This window comes from Urocitellus parryii, chromosome 7 (genome assembly GCF_045843805.1).
Source record: "Urocitellus parryii isolate mUroPar1 chromosome 7, mUroPar1.hap1, whole genome shotgun sequence".
NCBI lineage: Eukaryota > Metazoa > Chordata > Mammalia > Rodentia > Sciuridae > Urocitellus > Urocitellus parryii.
The window spans coordinates 169,537,865-169,558,220 of record NC_135537.1 but is presented as its reverse complement, the minus strand read 5'-3'; the positions used below and the strand labels follow the sequence as shown (position 1 = coordinate 169,558,220).

Genomic DNA, 20,356 nt, shown 5'->3' with positions numbered 1-20,356 from the left:
AAGGACCAGAGCCCTCCAGAATCTCGCTCCGCCCTCAGCCCCGCCTTTCGGTTTAGCCACGCCCAGACCCCCGACCCAGCCTACATTCGACCCGCCCCTCCGGGCAGCGGGCCCGCCCCTGGTTAGGCCCCGCCCAGGCCCCGCCCCTCGAGCCCGCCCCGACCGGAAGAAGTGGCGGCACCCGGCGCTTATAGGGCCCGGAATGGGGGTGCCGCCGCCGCCTAGTCAGCTCTGCGTCCGCTGTGGCTCGGCCGCTGCCGCGCTGTCGTCGCGGCGCCCCCGCCCAGTCCTCCGTCCGCACCGCCCCTGGAGCCGGCCGGCCGGGCCCGGAGCCAGGGCCCAGTCCCCGCCATGCCGGCCCGGCGGCTGTTGCTGCTGCTGCTGGCGCTGCTGTTGCCCGGCTCCAGGGTAAGTGACCAGGGATCGCGGGATGGGGACAGCCCGCGGCGAACCGGGCTGTGACCGGGGGAGGGTCGCGCGGTCGCTGGGGCTGGAATCCGAGCCGAGGTACGGCGGTGGCCTGAGGCCGTGCGCCCAGCAGAGTCGTGGACCGGGCGTGGGAGGCGGCGCCGGGCCGCGAGCGACTTCCCGGCCGGAGTCGTGGCCGGCAGTGGCCACGCTGAGGAGTCCGCCACCCGAGGGGCCTCTGGGGCCAGCGCGGCTGTCAGTGGCAGCGGCTCGCGGGGCCGGGTGGGCTGGGGCGAACTTCGTGCAGTCTCCCGCAGGCCCGGGGCCCCAGCAGGCTGCCCACCTGCCGGACCCTCCCCACAGGTGGGCGACGGCTCTGCCTGGCGATGGCCGCGGAAGGACGGAAAAGGGCCCTGTAATCGAGGGGAAGGGAATGACTTGAGTTTCGAATCCTTGTTTGAACTTTTTAAAAATGCGACTTTGGGAAGCGAATGCAGCAAGCGAATGGGGAAGCATTTTTACCCAAGGGCTGGATTCTGCTTACCTGCCCTTCAGGTTTCTTAGCGTTCGGAGGTAGGAGGCTTCCTTTTGTGCGCCAAGGCTTCATTAAGCAAATTAAGCTGTGGGAATTGGACTCTTTTACGATCCCCCCATGGGCCAGAGGTGAAGCCACTTCAAAAGTTTGTATACCAAAAACTGTCTCCTCACGTGAGAGCACTGTGGGTTCATCAGAAAGGTCCTCTCATTTTTTTTTTTTTTTTCTGGAGAAGAATGACAGGGCCCAAGTTTATGTTTATTTAATTATTTACGACCTTCACCTAGTCTGTGGACATGGGCACCGTGACTGAGGAGGACATTTTGTGGGCAGATTTGGTTTTATACCAGTGAGTGCCTTTTAAAAAACGTATTGTTCAGGATGTGGGTATGGCACATTTGTACAGGTTCTGTTTAATGACCTCTTTGAAGGTACCGTGTTCCCTTTAATATGGCATATCATGTACCAGGTGTCCAGATGGAGAATTGACTTGTGTCGCCCTGCGGGCCAGCCAGAGTGAACTCTTTGAACTCTCATGCATTTTAGGTAAATAATTGTGCTCTTGGAGTAACAAGAATTTGGAAACTGCCCAAGTAATAAATAAGGTCACCTTTTTCAAATTCAGGTTTCTTTAAAAGGAAAATTGGTATACACTTTCTTCTTGATAAAACTTTGATAAGTTAAGGTGTTTTTTTTTTTAATAAATAGAAAAATCCACTTTCACAACTCAGAGCTAGGGTCAGGGTTTGAACTTGAACACTGCACCTTGAGTTTATTGGCAGATTATTGCTCACAAATACGAGTACAAACAGTGATCAAACATATAATGTGGAAATCGATCATCTCATATTGTCAGAACCCAGGTGTATGTAGTTTCTTTTCCCACATCTTTGCATTTGCTATTTTTTTCTAGATTGTAGTGTTTTAGTTATGGAGTGACTTAAGATTAAGAAGCCAATAATAACTATTTAGCTTTAGTCAGGGCTACAGTTTGTTCATGTAAATATTTCCAAATTGTATTTAGAAATCCAAACTTCTCAGGGTTCATGGTAAAATATTTCAGGCCCTTATCAAAAGGTTATGTTTCACTATTACTGCTTGGTGAAAGGTCAGGATGACACTCCCAGAATTTTATTGCAGTAAAAGTTTTGACCCCTCAAACGTAGTATTAAAATTCTAAGTGAAATTTCTAGGAGGTTGTACTTAAACTAGGTAGTAGTTATGTTGTACAGAACACAGTGGCTGTAAAAACAAACCTGAGTTCTAAGTGATCACTTGCTTGCTGTGCCCTCAGGTAAGTTATTTTACTTTTTAGGAATTCAGTTTCTTGATTTATGAAATAATCATAGCTAATGTGTGAAAGAAGGCGCCTTGTACCCAGCAGATAATAAATGTCCATTCTTTTTCTTTCCCTATCTTTTTTTTTTTTTTTTTTGTACTGGGGATTGAAAGCAGGAGTGGTTTACCACTGAGCTATATCCCCAGCCCTTTTTATATTTTATTTTGAGATAGGGCCTCACTTAATTGCTGAGACTGGCCTTGAACTTCCAATTCTCTTGCCTCAGCCTCCCAAGTCATTGGGATTACAAGTGTGCACCATCATGCCCTGTTGAAGTCATCACTTTTTTTTTTTTTTAAATATTTATTTACTTATTTAGTTAGTTAGTTTTTAGCGGACACAACATCTTTATTTGTATGTGGTGCTGAGGATCGAACCCAGGCTGCACACATGCCAGGCGAGCGCACTACTGCTTGAGCCACATCCCCAGCCCCAAAGTCATCACTTTTTGATGTTATGCTATGGCTCTGCAGGAAAGGTTTTTAAAATAATATTTCTTTTTGATTGATGAAGTAACTCATATATTGGAAGCAATACTGCCTGTGATTTTTCTTTCAGTGTATGTCTAATTGAGACAGGCATTAATTAATTATTGGTTGAGACTCAAGACTATCAGATCCCAAATTGCAACAATGTTGGTATTATAAAGCACTTGAGACTGTCTCCCCCCCCCCCTTTCTTTCTAGATCCTTATCTTGTACCTGGTATTGGTAGTTTCACATCATCACTGTCGTAGTTCTCATTTTATGGTGTTTAGGTGCCATTTTTCTTAGTTACTAAAAAGATTGGTAACATGTGAAGCCAAATACTTTCTAGTTAAAATATATCAAATTTATTTAGCCTGCATTTTGGTTTTGAGATGGGGTAAAAGAAGTCACTGAGAACTAAGGACCTGTAAACAGAAGCACAGTGTGCATCTGAGAGATGAGTCTTAACTAGAAATGTCCCTGCTTATCATTTATTCTGATAGCTATCGTCTGCATGAATTATCCTAATAGGCAGGACTGAGCTATTTATACTGTGGCCATGAGTAGAATGTTCCATTAGTTTAATTAGTTTATGTTATTAGGACTGTGGATCATGAAATTAAACTGTAGTTGTGTACACTCATTTGCGCAAGCCACTCATCTTTCTGCCATAGTATAGCTTTTCAGAGCATAAGAGAAATTGTGTCTGAGAGTTACTCTTAAGAAAGTTTGATGATAAACCATATTCCTGAATATAAATCCAGTGAGCTACATAAAGATTTCTTCATGTTGCCTGGATAGAATAGTATCGCTTATGTGGGCTAGGGAATGTGGTTATTTGCTTGCCTTGGGTTTTTTATTCCATTTTTTCAGGATGAAGAATCATTGGATAATTTATGTTATTTTCATTGGAATCCTCTTTGGTTTTAAGATCCAAAGTAATCTGTATATCCAATATTTTGATTGTTTTATAATGATCAAACATTCTCCTTAAAGAAATGATATAGAGGAGAAAAGCCTAATGTGCCTTTTTAATGGATTCGTTTTTGTTGTTATTATTGTTGTTGTTCTAATTAGTTATACATGACAGCAGAATGCACTTTGATTCATTGTACACAAACTTTTCATTTCTCTGGTTGTACACAATGTAAAGTCATACCATTCGTGCAATCATACATGTACCTAGGGTAATGATGACCTTCTCATATGGATTTGGTTTTTATTATTTTCAAATAACTTGGGGGCCTGTTACCTAGCAATATGATTAGAGTATGATGCTGGCTTATAAAAAAATAGGGATGATGAATCATAGTCTGTGAATAATAAACATGCTGGTTGGATATATTTCCCAGAAGCTGAGAATTGTTTCCTATCTTTATCTTTTCCATATTCAATGTTTGGCATTAGACTTCCCTACCTCAGAGCAACATAGCACTGAGATATTCAAATGAGTACACAGACCAGATATAGACTGGGAAAAGTAGAACTTCAATAATAATCAGGGCTGGGGATGTGGCGAAGTGATAGAGTGCTTGTCCAGCTTGAGTAAGGCCCGGAGTTCTAGCAACACACACACACAATTATAATAATAATCATGAGGTCATTGGTTACATTTCCTTTTTAAAAATTTTAAGTTAGTTTTAGGCTCTTTATCATTTCTTATTATCTGTGATCTTGTTCACATACAAATAAAAGTATGTGTTCTCTCTCTCTCTCTCTCTCTCTTTTTTTTTTTTTTTTGTTGTTGTTCCAGAATGTTTCCTATAACATTCTAGAATTAGGTCATACATTTGTAGCTTTGGTAGCACCTTTGTAAACCATCATCAGTGTAAAAGCATTTGAGCTTCTGTGCCCAGCCACAGGTTGGCGAATGGGATCCTAACTGATTGGGATTGATGTGATAATAAGCCATGATGCTTTGCTGAGCATTTGCCCTGAGGGGGTCATAAGGATTGTGAACAGTTTTCCACTATTATAAAGAAAGTTGTACTTCCTTTTTATTTTCAAAAAATTTTGTATGTTTGGTGTTTTCTTTATGATAACATGGGAAGATTTAAAAAAAATCTTTCAAAGTAATCATATTCAGTGTAGAAAAATCAGAAAGGATGGATAAGCCTACATTAAACAAAACAAAAACCCCCCTAGAGTTCTACTACCCAAACATAGCCTCTGTTAGTATTTTCAACAACTTTATGGAGACATTGTTCAACTGTCATCACAATTCACTCATTTAAAATGTTTCAATCAGTGGCTTTTTTAATACATTCACAGAATTGTACAGCCATCACCACAATCTATTTTAGAACATTGTCATCATCCCAGAAACTCTGCCCAGTAGCTCCCAATCCGCTTTCCCCCTCAAATCTCCTATTCTCTGGTAAGCACTAAACTCTTTCTTTCTGTCTCTATACATTAACCTATTATGACATTTCATAAGAATGGAATCATACAATATGTGGTCTTTTATAACTGACTTTCATCTAGCATTAGGTTCTTAAGGCTCATCCATGTTGTAGCACGTGCCAGTACTTAATTCCTTTTTTTTTTTAAGTTTACTGTTTTTATCATTTTTTTTAACCTCTGTTTTATTTATTTATTTTTATGAGGTCCTGGGGATCAAACCCAGTGCCTCACACATGCTCTATCACTGAGCTACAACCCCAGCCCCACCTACTTCCTTTTTATTACTGAATAATATTTCATTATACAAATATGCCACATTTTGTTAAGTCCATTATCAGTTGGTGGACATTTGGGTTATTTCTACTTTTTAGCTATTATAGATAATGCTGCTATATACTTTTATGTACAAGTTTGTTGTTGTTTTGTTTATACTGGGGATTAAACTCAGTGGTGCTTTACCACTGAGCTAAGGCTTAGGGCCTCATTAAATTGCTGAGGCTGGCCTTGAATTTGGGATCCTCCTGCCTCAGCCTCCCAAGTCACTGGGATTACAAGTGTGTGTCATTGCACCTAGTTATGTACAAGTTTTTGAATTCACATACATTTTTACTTTCCTTGGAGTGAAATTTCTGGGTCAATACCTAGGATGGGATTGCTGGGTCATATGGTAAATTCATGTTTAATCTTTCAAGGAACTTTCAGACTCTTTTCAAAAAGCAGCTGTGGTGGGGTTGGGGCTGTGTGGCTCAGTGGTAGAGCACTTGCCTGGCATGTGTAAGGCACTGGGTTCAAGCCTCAGCACCACATAAAAATAAATAAATAAAATAAAGGTATTGTGTCCATCTATAACTAAAAATATTTAGAAAAAAAAGCAGCTGTGCTGTTTTACAGAGTTTCAATGTTTCATATCCTCACTTATTATTGTCTCTTTTTAATTGTAACTATCCCAGTGAGTATAAAATGGTACTCCTTATGTTTTTTTTCCTTTTAATATCAGTACTATGAATTGAATCCAAGAGCATTGTACCACTGAGCTACATTCCCAGCCCTTTTTATTTTTATCATATGATACTATCTTCTAAAAAATCCTTCTACCCCAGCCTCTGAAGTAGCTAGTATAAAAGGCCTGTGCCACTGTGCCCAGCTCATTATGGTTTTGCATTTACCTGTTGGCTAATTTACTAACATCTTAATATATTTGCTTCCAGACAGTTTTTTTTTTCTTGTGCACATGTCTACATAGATAATTTTGTCTTCCCCAAACTGAAACAGATCTTTCTTTGTCAGTAACTTTAACTCTGCAACATCATTCTTACTGACTGCATAGAACTTCTCTTAATGGATGAATCATAATGTGACTTCAACCATTTAGATATTGAGACTTTTTAATTTTCAGAATTATAAACAATGTGATGGACCTCCTTGTTGCTAAACTCTTGAATGCATATTAACTACTTAATTATTTGCTTGAAATAAATCCCTTGAGCTGAAATTTGTTGTTTGTGTGTACTGTTTTACAGCCCTCTGGAAACCCTTAAGGAATGTTGGATGTTTTAAAACGCAGAAAAAACAAAAAAAACCACCACCAACAACAACAATAAAAAACCTCACCTTAAATTGGTTTTATGATAGCTACTACTTCATTATTATTTTTTGTGGTACTAAGGATTAAATCTACTTGCACTTTACCTCTAAGCCATATCTCTAGCCCTTTTTATTTATTAATTAATTTTATTTTTGAGACAGTAATCTCTAGGACTACAGGCATGTGCCACTATATTCAATACGATAGCCATTTTAAAAGTAAGCTCTTAGCTGGGCATGGAGGCGCACACCTGTAATCCTAGCAGTTCTTGAGGCTGAGGCAGAAGGATCAAAGCCAGCCTCAGCAATTTAGCAAGGTCCTAAGCACTCAGTGAGACCCTGTCTCTAAATAAAATACAAAAAAGGGCTGGGAATGTGGCTCAATAATTAATTCCCCCGGGGTTTCAATCTCCAGTACTAATAAGCTTTTTTTTTTTTTCTTTTAGCACTATGGATGGTAATTGGGTGAAAATGGAATTTTTAGATTTTGTTTATAGATTTTATATATGTGTATGTATGGTACTGAATATGGAACACAGGGCCTCATGCATGCTGGACAAGCTCTCTACCACTGAGCTATATCAGCTGCCCTTTCTCGTTCTCTTTCCACATTGCAGCTTTTTAAAATTTAATTTTTTAAAGATGTACCCATGCATTTTTTTAAATTGTAGATGGACACAATATCTTTATTTTTATTTATTTATTTTTATGTCATGCTGAGGTTCCAATCCAGTGCCTCACATGTGCTAGGCAAGTGCTTTACCACTGAGCTATTACCCCAGCCCTTTAATTTTATTCTGAGACAGGGTTTCACTAAGTTACCTAGACTGGCCTTGAACTTGTGTTCTTTCTGCCTTAACTTCCCAAGTAGCTGGGATTACATTCATGAGCCACTGTGCCTGCCTAGATTTTGTTTATATTTTAAAGGTATAGATAACCATAGCAATCTCTGGATGACATCCTATATAACTAAGAGATTTTGAGAATTTTTTTTTTCATCCTGATGTGTTAAATAGCTTGTTTACAGCATCCTTTGGTATGCAGTGGTTTCATAATCTGAAACCAATCACTTTCTAGCAGATGTGGCTCCCATAAGCACCCTGAAATACTTTGGGGGTAATTCTGTTACTTTGGTTTTTGAGGGCAGCCTATCTCCTACAGATAAGATTGTTTGTATGCAGGGTTATGAAGCCATTGAAAGTTTTGCCTCAAAACTGTTTACAAATCAAGAGTTGATGCATTGATTGTTCCTTTGGAGGCTGCTGTTCTTAAAACGTGTGGCTTGTCCATACAACTGTTTTTTTTCCTAGGAAGATAAAAAGTACCACTTGATGAAAGTCATCCCTTTTGTTGTTTCTTGTTTCTTTGTTTTGCTTTTCCCACAAACATGCCTGAATTATTCATCCAAAACAATGTGTCACTTTTGAAATAATCAATCACCCCTTTGGGGTCAGCTTACATGTTATACAAATTATCTTTTTAAGACTTTGTGTTGTATCATTTGATAAATTATCTAACCCACTTATTAGCCCAACTTTAAAGGAACCTTTAAAAATCATATTTACTCTTAAGCCCATTATCCTTACACAACTTAAAATATTTCCCAATTCCTTCCAGTCTTTGTTTAATACATTTTTTTACATGAGTCATACTGCAACTTTTTTTTTTTTTTTAATTTGACCACACAGTGCATTGAGGAGACTTGAATTTGATTTTTGTTTGTTTGTTAAAATGAAATCCATCGTCAACTGAGCAGGAGTTTATACCACTTAGGGGATTCAAATATAAACATAAATATAATATAATATAATATTATATATATATTTTAATATCTTTTAATTGTAAATGGACACAATACTTTTATTTTTAGGTGGTGCTGAGGATCAAACCCAGTGCCCCACATGTGTGAGGCGAGTACCCTACCACTGAGCTACAACCCCAGCCACTCAAAAGTATATTCTTTGAAAGGAGATTCTAAAAAATTCCAGAAATAGTAGCTTATGTGAATAAACCTATAGTCTCCTGGGTGCACTGGAATCAGAATATATTAGACTGCTAGATGGGATCTTAGATATCTGGTCCATTGAGTCTCAAGGTACACACAAGGCCTATGGCACATATCCCTCGGTGACAGGGATATGCTGTTTACTTTAGCACGTGGATTTTAAGTTGAGTGTAAATGGAATTTTTAGATTTTTAAAATATCTTTTGTATGGGGCTGGGGTTGTAGCTTAGTGGTAGAGTGCTTGCCTAGCACACATGAGGCCCTGGGTTCAATCCTCAGCACCACATAAAACTGAAATAAAGATATTGTGTCCACCTACAACTAAAAAATGAATACTTTAAAAAATATATCTTTTGTCTATGTGCATGTGTGCATGCATAGTAGAGCCTTGGAGAGTGGAGTTTAGGGAACAAACTACCTTCTCTTAGCCATGACCCTCCCCTCCCAAGTTGAAACCCTAGCTATCTAGAGCAAACATAGGAGGAAGCCAAGGCCCCAGAGGGCTGGTGACCTGTCCAAGGTCATATACATGAGTGGCAAACAAACTTTGAAACTAATTCTCCTGCCCCTCACCAGAGAGCAGCCCTGCAGAACTTAGGTTCTGGTGCATTCGTTAGGATAAATCAGTCCAGCTCCCCCAGTTGCAGCCTGAGGAGCAGGCACAGAGGGTTGCCCTGAGGCTTGGGGGCTAGAGAAGTAAAGTACATCCAGTAGGCTGACTTGTACTACTTGTAGATTTGTGGAAAGTGCTCAGATAGAGCTATTCCTCCTACTGCTTATTACAGTGGTGCAAAGATGCAGCTTTGAAACAGAAATGCTGAGAAGCTCTGTGAGGGAGGTGGACCATTTTTAGTGTTCTGGAGCCAGCTCTGGAGATGGAGAGTAAGAGGCCACTAAGCCCAATTCACAGCTTAAGCTTTTTTTTTTTTTTTCCATTTGGGGGTCTAATAATATCCAAGCAGGTGTGCTTTTCAGTAACATCTCACCCGGTATTACAATTGAAATAGCAAAACTGAAAGTTCATGTCTTAGAAGCCTTTAACCAAAGTTGCTCACAGTCTTCACCCTGAAATCCTGAAAAGATCAAATTTCTAATCATCAGGCTGGTTCTGGCATTTTCCTTTGCAGAAGCCCCCACCTTCTAAGCAGTTCAGATACCAGAAGTAGACCTGTGATGACGAGAGAATCACAATGACCACGGCCACGTGATCACTGGGCCACAGTGGATGGACTCAACTTAGCTTCCACAGGTCTCCCAAGGAGAGAGTATTGAGGCAGGGAGGAGGGGACCAGAAATGTGCCCTGGAGGGGTGTGTATGTATGTGTGTCTGACTTAACTTGCTGGTCTGAGCTAGAGAGAAGAGGGACCTGCCTTGCTTATCTTTTTATCCCCTGTGGTATTTAGGCTGGTTGTTGGCTAGTCCTCTGTAGTGGGAACTCAGCAAATATTGAATTGCTCTTTGGGACTCATTATGACCAACAAAATAAGGAGCTGTTTTATCATCAAATGAGTGAGTTTTGGATTTTTCAGGGCAGGATAGAGGTAGTTGCTGCTTTAGTTGTTTATAGTCATATTTGTTTTTTCACAGAACTAGGGATTGTACTCAGGGGCACTGTAACCACTTGAGCTATACCCTTCTCTGCCTCCCAGGCCCCCACCCCCTTTTTGAGACTTGTTAAGTTGCCCAGGCCTCAAACTCGCAGTTCTCCTGCCTTAGCCTCCCTGGGTTGCTGGGATTATAGGTGTGTGTCACCCCTCCTGGCTGTATTCTGTATTTTTTCTTCTTTTTTTTTTTTTAAGAGAGAGTGAGAGAGGAGAGAGAGGGGAGAGAGAGAGAATTTTTTTAATATTTATTTTTTAGTTCTCGGCGGACATAGCATCTTTGTTGGTATGTGGTGCAGAGGATCGAACCCGGGCCGCACGCATGCCAGGCGAGCGCGCTACCGCTGAGCCACATCCCCAGCCCAAGTATTCTGTATTTTTAATGGGGTCTCATAAGTAGTATATGTTTGTACAGAATTTGGGAGGCTTCCAGGATTCTTGCTTGGGTGGACACAACCCGTGATATCTTCTTGATGAGTTCTTCATATCAGTAATGAGATTAATTTTTTCATTTCCAGACCCCATGAGATAAATGGTTTGTTATTATTCCATGTCTGTTTCATTTTTCACTTGGCAAGATGTTTCACTGTTAAAAAATGAACCTTGATCCAGGGTCATCCTCTTATGTATTAAACATGGTTTCCTTATTTAATAGACTAATTTATAATTCTAATTCAAAACCATCTCATTCTCCAGTGGATTATTTCCCCCCCTTCTATTTCAAATGAGGGAATAATTGTTGGTGTAGGCTTTGGGAATGTTTGTCATGAAAACCAATTTTTTTCATTCATTTTTGAACAGCTGTCAGCTCCCCAGAACCTGACATTGTCACTGATCTCTGGTTGAGTCAGAGGAGTAAATCAGATATCTTTTCTCTTAAAGCCAATGACCCGTGACTCCTGGGGCCTGTAGGTGTGACAGAGACATCTACACAGAAGGCCACAGCTGCACTTAGGCGTGTTAGTCCAGGCAATGCTTCCCAGCCCTGACTCAAATTAGTCACCTGGGAAGCTTTTAAAAATCCTATGCCCAGACCATCCTAGGTGAAGGAAATCTGAATCAAAGGGAGTGGAGCCTGGCATAGTTTTATACCCTAGGTGACTCAAAGGTGCAACCACGTTGAAGCCTTCAGGTAATTCCTGTACCTTACCTGGACAGAGCAATGCTTCTATGTGTGTTTAGTAATATCAGAGCCCAGGACAGAGCAGAGGCAGTTTTGGCTCATTTTATATAAAGGGTAGGATTGGAAGATTTTGCTAGTTGGTGGTGAACAAGAAATAGAGAATCTAGTATTGTTTTTTCTTCCATAGTGTATTGCTCAACTTCTAAAGAGCAGGTAGTGCTTTTTAGAAGCATTTTTTCCTTGAATATTTTTTGAGTCTAAACTGTTAAAATCGCTTTTGACAGCTTTAGTTGATAGCTGGCCTCATATTAAAATATACTTAGGTATTGAATACAAGAAGTTTAAAGGTTTATTAAAAGCTACCCAGAACTGAAGCTGATTTATTGTTATTTATTGTTTAAACTGATTTATGCCTTTTCCATATATGAAGAGACCTGAGAATCAAAACAATACTGCTCTCCAGGTTCTGTCACAGTACCCTGTCAGGTAAAATCACCCTTGTGGTTTTAAAAGAGCTTCTGTAGCAAGAATGAAATAGCTAAGAAATTTATGGAAGGAGTGAGTGAGACAGTTAAAGCACAAGAAGGAAGCATGTGAACAAAAAGGAACTTTCCTAGAAATCAATATACCAAAGACATAGGTGCACTCCCATGTTTACGACAGCACGGTTCACAATAGCAAAGATGTGGAATCAAACCTAGGTGTCCAACAACACACATATTGATCAAGAAAATGTGGTATATATAGATAATGGAATTTATTTAACTATGAAGAAGAATGAAATTCTGTCACTTGCAATAACATAGATGGTATTGGAGGACATTTATGCTAAATGAAATAAGCCAGGCACAGAAAGACAGATATCCCATGTTCTCATTCATGTGTGAAAGCTAAAAAATTGACCTGTTAGAAATATCTGAGAGTAAAATTGTTGTTACCAGAGCCTGGGCAAGGAAGAGATGAGGGTAATATAGAGAGAGGTACATGATTAGGTACAAAAATATAATTAGATCAGAGAAAAGAGCTCTTGTAGCATATGGTAGGGTGACTATAGTTAACAGCAATATGTCCTAGATTTCAAAATAGCTAAAAAAAGATTTTGAATGTTCTTAACACAAAGAAATGATACTTGAGATGATGGATGTGCTAATTACCTTTATCTGATTGTTATACTATATATATAATTAAAATAACACATTGTATGTACATAAATGCATACAATTATTATGCTTCTAAAAATTTTTTAAAAAGGAACTTTGCTTCCACAGTTTAGCTATTGTGAATTGAGCTGCTATAAACATTGATGTGGCTGTGTTACTATATATGCTAATTTTAAGTCCTTTGGGTATAGACTGAGGAGTGGGATAGCTGGGTCAAATGGTGGTTCCATTTCAAGTTTTCTAAGAAATCTCCATACTGCTTTCCAGATTGGTTGCACCAATTTGCAGTCCCACTAGCAATGTATGAGTGTGCCTTTTCCCCCTCATCCTCACCAACGTTTATTGTTGTCTGTATTCTTGATAACTGCCATTCTGACTGAAGTGAGATGAAATCTTAGTTTTGATTTGCATTTCTCTAATTACTAGAGATGTTGAATATTTAAAATTTTTAAAAAATATTTATTTATTTATTTATTTAGTTTTCAGCAGACACAACATCTTTGTTTGTATGTGGTGCTGAGGATCGAACCCGGGCCGCACGCATGCCAGGCAAGCACGCTACTGCTTGAGCCACATCCCCAGCCCCGAATATTTTTTATATATTTGTAGATTGAATGTATATCTTCTTCTGAGAAGTGTCTGTTAAGCTCCTTATTATTGATTGGGTTGTTTGCTTTTTCAGTGTTAAGTTTTTTTGAGTTCTTTGAATATCCTGGAGATTAGTGCTCTATCTGATGTGTGTGTAGCAAAAATGTACTACCAAAATGTAGGCTCTCTGTTCACCTCATTGATTGTTTCTTTTGCTCAGAAGAAGCTTTTTAGTTGGAGTCTATCCCATTTATTAATTCTTGATTTTATTTCTTGCACTTTAGGAGTCTTGTTAAGGAAGTTGGACCCTAATCCAACCCAATAAATATTTGGGCCTACTTTTTCCTCTATTAGACGCAGGGTCCCTGGTCTAATTCCTAGGTTCTTGATCCACTTTGAGTTGAGTTTTGTCCATGGTGAGAGATAGGTGTTTATTTTCATCTTGCTGCATATAGATTTCCAATTCTACCAGCACCATTTGTTGAAGAGGCTGTCTTTCTCCAACATATATTTTTGGTGCCTTTGTCTAATATGAGACAACTGTATTTATGGGGGTTTGTCTTTGTGTTTTCTATTTTGTACCATTGGTCTAAAAGTCTATTTTGGTGTCAATACCATGCTGTTTTTGTTACTATAGCTTGCAGTATAGTTTAAGGTCTGGTATTGTGATGCCTCCTGCTTTATTCTTTTTGTCAAGGATTGCTTTGGCTATTTTGGGTCTCTTATTTTTCCAAATGAATTTCTTGATTGGTTTTTCTATTTCTATAAAGAATGATGTTGGGATTTTAATTGGAATTGCATTTAATCTGTATAGTGCTTTGGGTAGTATGGCCATTTTGATAATATTAATTTTGCCTATCTGAGAGCATAGGAGATCTTCAATAGATGAATGGATAAAGAAACTGTGGTATATATACACAGTGGAGTATTACTCAGCATTAAAAGAGAATAAAATCATGGCATTTGCAGGTAAATGGATAGAGTTGGAGAATACCATGCTAAGTGAAATAAGCCAATCCCAAAAAACCAAAGGCCGAATATTCTCTCTGATAAGTAGATGCTGATCTAAAACGGGGAGTGGGGAGGACATGGGAAAAATGGAGGAAATTTGATTGGGCAAAGGAGGGAGTGTGGGGAGGGTGCCTGGGGAAAGATGGTAGAATGAGATGAACATCATTACCCTAGGTGCATGTAAGACTTCACATAGGGTGTGACCCTACATCATGTACAACCAGAGAAATGGAAAGTTGTGCTGCATTTGTGTACAATGAATCAAAATGAATTTTGCTGACATATATACCTAATTTAAGTAAGTAAATAAATAAACAAGTTGGAAAAAAAAAAAAAGGAACTTTGCTACCAGGATGTGCATGGATGGTAAGTGGTAGGAAGCTAAGTTGGTGCCGGGCCTTCTCCTTTTCAGGGGAGAGCTAGAAGGTGGATGTTCATCAGCTGCACCACCTGGATGGACAGCTGCTCCAAACAGTTTCTGTCCTGGGACAGAGCTGACAGGGCTGACTGCGAAAGTGGAAAATGACCAGGTGGTTGTTTTAAGTAATTGGACTAATCTTGATTGCTACCCAAAGAATCCTATTTGTTAGATTAACAATAAGAGGAAACTCATTCCTAAGTACCACGTTGACTTGGTAAATTTAATCTAAAGCAGTGTTAGTAGAATTGAAGGTCACTCTTAAAACATCCTTGGAACTGTCTTGGTGTCTATATAGACTCCCATGTGGGACGATTTCTGGTTGAACTTTATGGAAAAGAAGTCCCAGCTGGCAGATCCAGTTTTTCACCCCTTCAGTAGGCAGGTTGGCATGGTTGACTGTTTTAGCAGTTTTAAAATGTAATTTATGGCAGTCACTTGTTTCCATACACATTTGACCCACACAATGACAATGTATTCTCCCAGTGATGGGGAGTGGGAGGTGAGGGTTCTCTATTAGCTAGCCGTGAGACTTTAGGCAAATGAACCACCCCTGCCCCATGTGTAAAGTAAGGCAATGGAACCAGAAAAATTTCTCTGGTGGACCCATTTCCAGATGTCTCCTTAGATTAGAGACACCAGTTACATTAAAATGAACAGTTGCAAGCCACCTTCTTTTTGGCCCAATGTCATATTCTCACCTAGGGAAATGGAAGATCGGAGGGCTGTTTTGTTTTGACCTCTGGTCTCAAGCTCCTAAATGTGGTGAACTTCATCTTTTTATTCCATCTGTTTGTCCATTTGTTTATTCATTGATTTTTTTTGTTGGTGTTGTCCCTGATTGGGCACAAACTCACCAATATTTGAAAGTATGTTGTTTAGTCAGCTTTGCATTACTTTTTGTGTGTGTGTGTGTGTGTGTGTGTGTGTATACGTGTGTGTGGTGCTGAGGATTGAACCCAATGCCTTGTGCATGTGAGGCAAGCACTGTAACAACTGAGGTATATCCCTAGCCCTGGCTTTACATTACTTTGATCAAAAGACCTAACAAAAACAACATAGACAGCTGGAGTGGTGGCACATGCCTGTAGTCCCAGCTAAAGTTGAGGCAGGAGGATGGTAATTTCAAAGCCAGCCTAGCAAAACTTAGCAAGGCTCTAAGCAATTTATTTATTTTTAATTTTTTTTATATTTATTTTTTAGTTTTCGGCGGACACAACATCTTTGTTGGTATGTGGTGCTGAGGATCGAACCCGGGCCGCACGCATGCCAGGCGAGCGCGCTACCGCTTGAGCCACATCCCCAGCCCGGCTCTAAGCAATTTAGTGAGACCTTATCTCAAAATAAAAAGGGGGGGCTGAGGCTGTGGCTCAGTGGTAGAGCGCTCGCCTAGCACATGTGAGGCACTGGGTTCGATCCTCAGCACCACATATAAATAAACTAAAGATTTCATACATATAAAAAATAATAAAAAAAATAAAAAGGGCTAGGGATGTGTCTCAGTAATTAAGCACCTCTAGGTTCAATCCCTGGTACCAAAAGGAAAAAAGAAGGAAAGGAAGGAAGGGAGGGAGGGAGGGAAGGAAGGAATAGAAGAGGAAAACCTTTTTTGGCGCACAGTTTCAGAGGTTCAGTGATGGCTCTGGGCCCAAGATGAGGCAGAATCATGGCGGAAAGGCGTGGTGGAGGAAAGCAGCTCAGGACATGACAGCCAGGAAGTAGAGAGAGTACTCCACTCACCAGGGACAAAAAATAAACCCCAAAGGCACACCCCCAGTGACCTAACCTCTTCCAGTCACACCCTACTTGCCTACCGTTACCACCAGTTAATCTGTGTCAGTGGTTTAACCCATCCACACACAAGTTAGACCTCTGAAAATTCTTGCATTTTCTCACACATGAGCTTTTGGGAGACACCTCATATCTAAACCATAACACACATATTATGTGCCAAGCACTGATACACATTAATGTCACCCCCAGCCCTCACGAAACTTATATCTACATGGTAGAGACAGGCAAGGAATAATAACATGTAAATATATAAATTATAAAGAATGTGAGAAATTTCTGTGGCAGGGATGGGGGGCCCAACAAACATAGAGCAAGAGAGATGGGGCGTGGCAAGTCGCCACAATTGTGTAGTTTCATCAGATACAGCCCACCTGTCCTGTAGGGCTTCCAGAAGTGTGGGCCTTTCCTGACCACTGTGCGGTTGCAGATAAAGACTCCTGCACTCCAGGGAGCATCGTGCCACTTAGTGTTGGGTTAACGTACAGGTCTGCACTCTGGTTTGTTCTCCTCTAATCTTCTAGAGGACTGATGTCAACAACTCACAAGTTGAAAATCCTGAACAAATTTGAGACGTTGAGTGTGACTGTTGTAGAATTTTATAACTTGAAAAGAAAACATTTAAAATTATGTCAGGGAAACCTTGGAATATCCCTCAACTCAGGGAACAGAGCCAGCAACTCTTTGATTTTTATGATGGCTCTTCTCCCAAATACGTGTGTGTGTGTGTGTGTGTGTGTATTTTACATCAAACGAAATTAAATTTTTCCATTATAGAAGTATTTGTATCATTTCCAGATCAATTGAAATACTGTAAGAAAATTGTAGGTCAGATTTGTGGAGTCTCTGATCTAAAACATATTACTTGCTCTGAACAAGCCAGTGATTTTATCCTGTCATTCTGGTAGGGTTCATTTTCTACTTGCCCTGGTCTGATTTTGCAAAGAAGAAAATGGTTTCCTTTACACATAGAGATTGAGAAGAAGTTTATCTATAGTTTTGGAACTCAACTGACTGGGAACCAGGCCACAGTTGCTTTTGAAACAAACCCTAAGTCATCTTGATCTGATGGTTTATACTTAGAAATCTCTGGGGTTTTCTATGTCTAGTAAAGTTCAGTCACTTATCTGATCTGTGGCTTGGAGAGGAATAGGGGTCTCCCTTTCAGTGTAGGTGATGGTGATATTAGAGTCTATAGCATGTATATGTAACTGAAAGTCAATCTTCTGGTCCCATATAATATTAGCTGATTTCTGTGGTATTTATTTAACCCACCCTGAACCTTAAAGTGAATCAGATTATTACTAGTATCTTGTGTTGCAACATTTTGAGATAAGTGGAAACACCATGATGTTGCAAGATCAGGATTGGGAATGACCTGTGTTCAGAGGCATCAACAACAAGACTTTTAAACTGTCTCAGTGGATTTGGGGAACGTTTTGATTGGTTTGGGCTGGAAGAATCTACAGCAAATCCTGAAGAGAGATGAAGCCAAGGTAAGTCAGGATGATTGTGCTTCTGAACTAAAAGGTTTCATCCAACTCTGTCTTCTTCCTTCATAGAACCTGAAACTGATCCCTGGATAAGTCTAATGACTAGCCCAGAGCCCAAACCAGAACACACACATGTGTGCCCCACGTCACCTTCTTTCAGCTTCATTCCCCCCAACCCCCCCATAAAAATCTATTAAGTATGTGCCAAGTTCATGGGGATAATTCAAGGGACTTTGGTTTTTTGAACCTGGAGTTTCAAGGAGATAATCAACAGGTTTAGAGTCATGTGGACACAGGGTAGGCTGAAGAGTGAGATGGCTTGGCCAAGCAGGGTAATGTGGCTCAGAAGCTTAGGGATTGCCCCAGGCAGGGCTTGGGGATGCTGCCAACTCAGCTGTCAGGAAACATGAAGGACTTAAAGTCTTTTTCCTTGCCTTCCACAGTTCCTCTGCTGGGTGGTCAGCTCCTTGAAGGCAGGGGTTGTGTTGGCCTTGGTGCTCCAGTGCCTCCTATACACCAGGACCCTTCTTTTATATATATATGTAGGATAAAAGAGAGAGTCTGAGGGTGGGGTGGAAATAAGTGGACTAGCAAGAGTTAGAAACTAAAGGAGTCAGCCAGCAGGAAGACAGGCGAAGCAGGGAGTGTCTGGGCAACACTGTTAAGTTCTTCAAGTCCTTACTACCTGCTTGAGTGTTGTGAGACCATGATTCAGTGACTTAACCTCATCCTATGAGGTTAGCATCCCCATGATTTCTACCTACTCAAATAACCCTGACATGACAGGAAAGAGCTGGGCATGATGGTGCACGCCTGTAATTCCATCAACTTGGGAGGCTGAGACAGGAGGATCACAAGTTCAAAGCCAGCCTCAGCAACTCAGCAAGGCCCTAAGCAACTTGGTGAGACCCTGTCTCAAAAAAATTAAAAGGGCTGGGGAATGTGGCTCAGTGATTAAGCACCCTTAGGTTCAATCCCCAGTACAAAACCAAAAAGAAGACAGGAGAGGTTTAACACGTTGGCCTTCAGGGGGTACTTTCTGATCTTATATCAGATGATTGGCCAGACTTTCAGATAAGAAAACTACAAAAAATAAAAATAAATAAATAAATAAATAAATTGCATCAGGGTTGTCATGAAGGCTACATTTAAACATTTCCATCAAGTTTTGGTGTGTTACCCTCATATTCAGCTATAAGCCAGTTAAGCAATATTAGTCTAAAGTAAATATTAAATTATAAGTAGGGAAGACAGCTGGGGTGTGCACACAGATTGTTGTGTGTTGATGTCCCCAGGCTTCACCTTAGTGGAGCTGGGGGTTTTCCCTCCAGAGCCACACACCTTCCTGCCCTTTCTGTGGGCCACATAGGCAACAAATCAGACACATAAAGGAAATTCAGGTTTTGGTGGCCCACCCTGTGTTAGTGCACCCCTGGGCTTTTGCCTGCTCCCCAGCCCCACCTTACCTGTGACCCCTTCTGGTTTTTTTCTCCAGCCGCTCTGGTTCTTTTATCCTGAAAAACCAGAAATTATCTCAGGGCCTTTGCACTAGCCATGCCCTCTGCTTAGGGAATTCTTCCTTTCCTTTCCCCTTTCCTGTAGATCGTTTAAGAGAAAAAAATATTTTTTAGTTGTAGTTGGATACAATACCTTTATTTTATTTGTTTTTATGTGGTGCTGAGGATCTAACCCAGGGCCTTGCACTTGCTAGGCAAGTGCTCTACCGCTGAGCCCCAGCCCCAGCCCTGCTGTAGGTCTTAATTCACATGTTACTCCTTCAAGGAAACCTTTGCCACTGTAACCCCACCAGCACCACCACACACATCACAAAACCAGATCATCCTCTGTTATGTTCTCATGGTTCCTACTGGGTCGCTTTCCAAGCACTTAGAGCAGTTGGTTATTTGCATGATTATTTGACTTCTGTGGCCCCTTGTTAGATAGACAATACTCTCCATGAGGGCAGGGATCAGATCTCCTTTACTGTGATTAGATTGTAGTGTCTCACACAGTAATAATTATGATTAATAATGATAATAACTCACTAATGTGGCACTCACTGTATTTCCAGGCACTGTTCTAAGAAGATATTATTTCACTTAAATCTCCCAACAACCCTTATAAGTAGATTTTATTACAATTCCCATTTTATGGATGAGAAAACTAAGGCACAAATGAGTCTGTCAATGACTGTCCAAGGTAATCTGGCTCCAGAATCTGTCTTCTAAAAACCATATCATATTGCCCAGGCACTATATTGAACTGAACAAATACTTGTCCAGTTGTTCAGTGTCATCAGAAAATGATGTGCCACATAAGGTTTCAAATGATTAACATACAATTCTAGAAATTAAAATGCAGTGATATTTGGTGAAAATCTTTTCAGCAGTTACATTCTTCCTTCTTAAACACCACAAGGCAAACTCTTC

General features: G+C 40.4%; 1 protein-coding gene across 1 annotated transcript in view; it reads left to right on the top strand.

Moving 5' to 3' along the window:
• Window positions 1–263: 263 nt before the first annotated feature.
• The window catches only part of Ern1 (endoplasmic reticulum to nucleus signaling 1), an 83,807-nt gene continuing 63,714 nt past the window's right edge, over window positions 264–20,356 (top strand). The window contains exon 1 of the mRNA XM_026402239.2: window positions 264–408. Within this exon, the coding sequence (XP_026258024.2) occupies window positions 352–408 (57 nt within the window). The 5' untranslated portion in view covers window positions 264–351. The remainder of the gene's footprint in view (window positions 409–20,356) is intronic.